Source organism: Mastomys coucha, unplaced genomic scaffold, assembly GCF_008632895.1.
Source record: "Mastomys coucha isolate ucsf_1 unplaced genomic scaffold, UCSF_Mcou_1 pScaffold23, whole genome shotgun sequence".
NCBI classification, from domain to species: domain Eukaryota; kingdom Metazoa; phylum Chordata; class Mammalia; order Rodentia; family Muridae; genus Mastomys; species Mastomys coucha.
Window position 1 is genome coordinate 33,961,925 of NW_022196906.1, and position 6,108 is coordinate 33,968,032.

The 6,108-nt window shown below is 37.1% G+C and overlaps 1 protein-coding gene across 1 annotated transcript in view; it reads right to left on the reverse strand.

The window, feature by feature from the left end:
- The window catches only part of LOC116073598 (olfactory receptor 10G8-like), a 921-nt gene extending 601 nt beyond the window's left edge, over window positions 1-320 (reverse strand). The window contains exon 1 of the mRNA XM_031345682.1: window positions 6-320. Within this exon, the coding sequence (XP_031201542.1) occupies window positions 6-320 (315 nt within the window). The remainder of the gene's footprint in view (window positions 1-5) is intronic.
- Between the last annotated feature and the right edge of the window lie 5,788 nt (window positions 321-6,108).

Genomic DNA, 6,108 nt, shown 5'->3' on the forward strand with positions numbered 1-6,108 from the left:
CCCAGGAAGTGGAAGCAATACAGCTGTGCCACACAGCTGTGGAAGGAGATGGCCCCACCCTCTGTGGACACCAAAGTCATCAGCATTTTGGGCACTGTGACTGTGGAGAACCACATATCAATAAAGGAGAGGTTGGTGAGGAAGTAGTACATGGGTGTGTGGAGGTGGGAATCCACCCTTATTACCATCAGAATGAGGAAGTTGCCCAGCACAGTGAGGATGTAAATCACCAAGAAGGTTACAAAGAGCATGGTGTCCAGAGCTGGTGCATGGGGAATACCTGAGAGGAAGAACGTGGTCACTAGGGTCACATTTGACATTTCTTCCACCTTGGATCATTCTCCCTATAGATATATAAGGATCATTCAGACATTAACAAATAATTAACCATGTTTCATAATGTTGGACTTTATGTTACATCCTATGTCTTTAACTATGGTGGCACACAGACCTAGAAATCCAATTAGTGGCATACCCAAATGCATATAAGATGAAAAAGTTACAATAAAACGTCTGTTTTAGATTGATTTAGAAGCACCGTGAATTCTCACAGCTTCATAAAACATACAAATGTGTTATGTAAATATTTATTCTAAACGTTTTGTGGCTCAGACCTGCTATGGTATAACTTATCTGTCTTAAAACTCAAGGTGAAAGACTGATTAAATAATCTCACCTGAGGGTCAGAATTTTGTTCTGTGCTATTACATCAGTGATGAGTCTTAATTTTGAACAATTTTAGATCTCTGCTTCTCATGTGTTTAATGTTCTTAGCAGATTCCATCACCCTAGGCTTCTAGAAGACACCCTAGGACTATCCAATCCTAAGCAGGTGGCCACCTCACTGCATGGCTGGTGCTTTCCTGTCACCTGGAGAATCATTTTTCTACTGATAAGACAAAGTGTGGCCAGACAATCAGTGAAGTAAGTAATAGCTAAGTACATATTTGGAAAAACATGATTATTCAGGGAGGATGTAACCATTTGAAGCAATATTGGAATCTATTTAGAGTTCTGCCTACAAGAATCACTTTCTCCTTTGGATCTCCAAAGAAACTTCAAGAATCAAAAACTTGTTGACATTAGAGTATCTTTGAAGCCTGTGCCATATTTCAATCACCTGCCATTCTGTACATTATTGAACAATGTTAATACTGTCTCCATGACTGAAAAGATTCAAGCTAAGATTAACATGCCATCAGGGAATGACAGTGGAATAGACAGTACTAGTCAAAGATGCAAGCTAAGATTAGTATACCATCAGGGAATGACAGTGGAATAGACAGTACTAGACTTGCTGAAGAAATGAAGGCTTGCCTCTTCTGGATCTCCGAAAGGTAATATGTCAAGACTCTAGATTTCCAGAAACCTCCCTGTCAGGCAGCAAACTGTCAAGGGCCTTGTTCTTCTCATTTGGTGGTGCCCCATGACTGCCTGTTTCTCACACAGTCTCTCTAGAGTCTCCAAATCACATAAGAATATCAGCTACATAGTAGGCTTGCCTACAATACCTCCAGAAAACAGAAAGCTTCATACATATTAAACCCCTGATTCCTCTATTCTTGTATACCATTAAGAACATCAACATGCATATGTGCTTTCTTAATCACAAAATGCTAAGGAAGAATTTGTCCTATGCATATGTATATACTAAGATTATGATTATTTTCTGATACTGGATTTGTTAACGATTATATTTTATCAGCACCCCCTTTTCTGATAACCCTCAAATCCTCAAGACATTGCTCTCACAGAAGGTAATGGTTTGGTCAATTCTGTGTTGCTATTCAACATCTATGACATAAAATTGAAACCAATGCAATCAGAGTAGCTCCATGTCACTCAATTGTAAAAATACTGTGCATAACTGAGACAGAAATGGTTATTTTTTACTTGATACAAAATATTGTCTATAACTAACAATTGTTTTTATTTTTGTTTGTTTTAACTTTACTGTAGTGTGAATCTTAGAAGATTCCAAATGACTTCTCTGTGAGGAAGGTGGCTTCATCTACAGGAAAAATAGTCTTTTATAAATATGAGGGAAAAATAGGAAAATCTAGATTATCTAAGTTACCTATATGACTTCAGTCATGGAAATAAAGCCATGAAACATCTACTGCAGCAAGAGGACCCAAACACAAAGAAAATATATTTAGATTTGATGACAAAGAAAATATGCATGAGGAAAAGCCCAGGGCAGCTTGGGACTCCAGCAGGAATCTCAGTCAAGAAGCTCAGTGCTGTGAGCCTCTACATCTGTGTTAGTCAGGTACTGTCAGAGCCTCTCAGGAGATAGCTATATTTCGGCTGGCTTGCCCTTCCTTCAGTCCCTGCTCCATAGTTAATCTCTGCAGGGTCCCCAGTGAAGGAGTTGGAGAAAGGACCAATGGAGCTGAGGGGTTTGCAGCCCCTTAGGACGAACAACAATATGAACTAAGTAGTACCCTCAGAGCTCCCAGGGTCTCAACCACCAACCAAAGACTGCACATGGAAGGGTCTGATTGTTCAGGCAGCATGTGTATAGTAGAGGATTGCAAATTCGATCATCAATAGGAGGAGAGGAGCTCAGCCCTGTGAAAGTTCTGTGCCCCAGTGTAGGGGAATGCCAGGGCCAGAAAGTGGGAGAGGGCGGGGTGGCAGGCATGGGGAAGTGGGAGGCAACAGGGGTTTGTTTTTGTTGTTTTTGTTTGTTCCTTTGTTTTTTGGAGGGAAAACTGGGAATGGAGAAATTTACATGTAAATAAAGAAAATATCTAAAAGAAACAAAAAAGAAGCTCAGTGTTTACCTTACATGGCTACTGTAACAACATCAATATTACTTGAAATCATACAGACACTCATCTATCTTTAATTTTTTTCTATCCATCTTCCTCCATACCTCTCTATCTAGTCAGAGAGACTGGGCAGCTAAAGTTAGGGTGAGGTTTGATGACTTACAAATATCAACAATGAATGTTAATATTTACACTAAATGAAAACAACTGAATGGAAAATAAGTTAAATCCACTCAAGACCATATATGGGGTATGATTTATTTATTATGGGGTATGATTTATTTTAGTAGCAAAACATACCTGAGATTTCCAAAAATGTTTCACCTTCTTCATGCTACGGAAAATCACTAGTTTGTAGCTGACCATATAAAGAGACACTCTGAGGTGAGAAAAGGATGCCCTTTTCTAATTAAAATTCAAGCCAATTAGTTCAGAAACTAGATACCAGCATGACTAAATATGTAGAAGCCTAACTTGGATTCATATCTCAAGGGATGGAATTGCTCTTGGGTTTCCAGGTTCCCTTGACGAGAAAAAAAAAAAGCAAGATAGGAAGGAAAGGCTTTTCATAAACATGAACATGCATGTCTCCCCTCAGGTTATCCCTTGTCTCAGATTTATCCAGTGCCTGTTCGCCACTTAAAATTTCTCAAAGTCCGCATGGGCATTGCTTGACTGCATACCACTCTTTCTTGAACCATCCTTTGCCATGAACCCAAAAGTGTAGTTTTGAAGGTTCCAGGGAAGTTTGTCAATTGATTTCAATGTGGGAACTCATCCTGACACTTGAGACTTACTAACTTTAAGTTATGTAAACATTTAATGTCTTAGCAGCTTCCAGACATAACAGAGCTGATACTCTTTTTTTTTTCTTTCTTTTAGATATTTTCTTTATTTACATATAAATTTCTCCATTCCCAGTTTCCCCTCCAAAAACAAACAAAAACAACAAAAACAAACCCCTGTTGCCGCCCACTTGCCCATGCCTGTCACCCTGCCCTCTTCCACTTTCTGGCCCTGGCATTCCCCTACACTGGGGCACAGAACCTTCACAGGGCCGAGGTCCTCTCCTCCTATTGATGATTGAATTTGCAATCCTCTACTATACACATGCTGCCAGAACAATCAGACCCCTCCATGTGCAGTCTTTCTCCTGACAGGCTCTGACAGTACCTGACTAACACAGATGTAGAGGCTCACAACCATCCATCGAACTGAGTACAGAGTCCCCAGTGAAGGAGTTAGAGAAAGGACCAATGGAGCTGAAGGGTTTGCAGCCCCTTAGGACGAACAACAATATGAACTAAATAGTACCCTCAGAGCTCTCAGGGTCTCAACCACCAACCAAAGAGCTGACACTCTTGTGGACTCTCACAGACTGTGAGAGCATGTACAAGAAAGGTCTCTAGAAAAGGGGAAGTAGACACAAAATCCCACGCCTGACCAAAAAAAAAAAAAAAATGCAATTGATAGCTACTCTGAAAAAGAATATCCGTTTTCTCTAATGGAGTATCGCTGTATATATCAGCTGCACACTACGACGGGCCCCATATTCAGAAGTTGATTGCCAAAACAAAATGTTGTAGATAGGTTTCTTTTGTGTATTTTTTGTTCCCATTTGATATAACCCTTTTTTGTCTTGTTGAGAATTTTTTTGTTTGTCTTAGGTACACATTTTCTTTTTTAGGAAAGAAAAGTATAGAGTTGGGTGAGTAAAGGAGGTCGGAGAAATTTGGAGGAGGGAAGACAGTATAATCAAAATATATTGTATGTATAAATTTTTTAATAAATTTTAAATTAAATAAAATTTAATAAAGTTTGATGTTGTAGAGTAATCTCCTTTTTAGACTTTATTGTACCAAGAGTGAGAATTTCTCTATATAATTTTAAATTACAGCTATAATTATTTCACTAATTACAATGTTTTTTTAATCGGATATATTCATATATATTCTTATCTGTTAGGTTTGTTACATTCTGACTAGTGAAAATGAATCTAAAACTTTCAATATACGGTATAATAAATTTAGTCTACTGCATAATTTGTCTGATTAGACTCTTTTGATTGCTTCTATCTAAACAAATGTCATAGAAATTACCAAAAATAAGCAAATCAAACTAAACTGTGTGTTTTATGCCTGCATTATGAGATGCATTCAAATGCATTTTAATTTACACAAAAACTTCAAAATAACTTATTGAAGATGTCCTTCTTCCTCTGTTGCAAAGCAGGTTATCTTCATCATGTGAACATTTACCTGTGTCTTAACTTTTCCATCTCCTATAGCTTTTGTTAGACCTCATACGAGTACTCCTCTGAATTGTTAACAGTCTTAAATGAGTAAAGTTTTATTTTTCAGCCTGTTAGATATTGTAAACTGCTTCATTTCTTTTTTCTTCAATGGTGACAACATGGAATCATTTAAATACACAGCTGAGGGACACTGGTCTAAGCCAACAGAAAATACATCAGAGTTTGATACTGAATCCCCCTAGTCCATGAGAACAATCCAATCCTCCATTTTGATGTATGTAACTGTTTTTCTTTAAATACATGTGTTTATCATACACATACTTGATACTTGTGGAAACCATAATAAGCTGTCAGAGCTCCTGAAGTTGAAATGTTAAACTGTTATAAGCTACCATGTGTGCTGGAAACTAACACAGGTTCTCTGCAAAACCATCAAGTGCTCTTAACCAATGACCAACTCTAAAACCTAAATACTTGAGATTTCATTATATTGAGTCTTAATAAACACAGTCAAATAATAATTCCATAATGCATTTTGTAAGTATTTCTAGATCATCATTGAACCATTGCTTTACAGCATACACTATGGGTATACACAAAAATATTATTTCAGCCAATTCTTGAACACTTTAATAGCTTCTGATTTTTGTCTATTAGCATTTCAAGAAACATAAATTTGTATAAAGATATAATAATTTGGCATACATACTTCATATTATATATTAAGATCTTTTAATAAATACATTAGCATTACATTAGAAATAAACTACTGGAAATACAAACAGAACTAGTAGGAGGGAAAGAAAATCTACAATTGAAAAGACATAGCCACAGGATAATGTGACTTCTAATAAGGGTAGCTGCTTCTGAGCAGTAGCACAATAATTGCATATTCATGAGCTCATTTGCATGCCATAAACCTTTTAGAAAGCAATGTGTAAGCTTAGCCTAAAGAAGAACAATTCAGCCTTCACACTGGATCTTGACTATATCACAATGCTATTTTCTAATGATTAAAAAACTGAATAAATCTTTAGGAGAGAGATTATAAAGAAGAATATGAACATATTTACCATA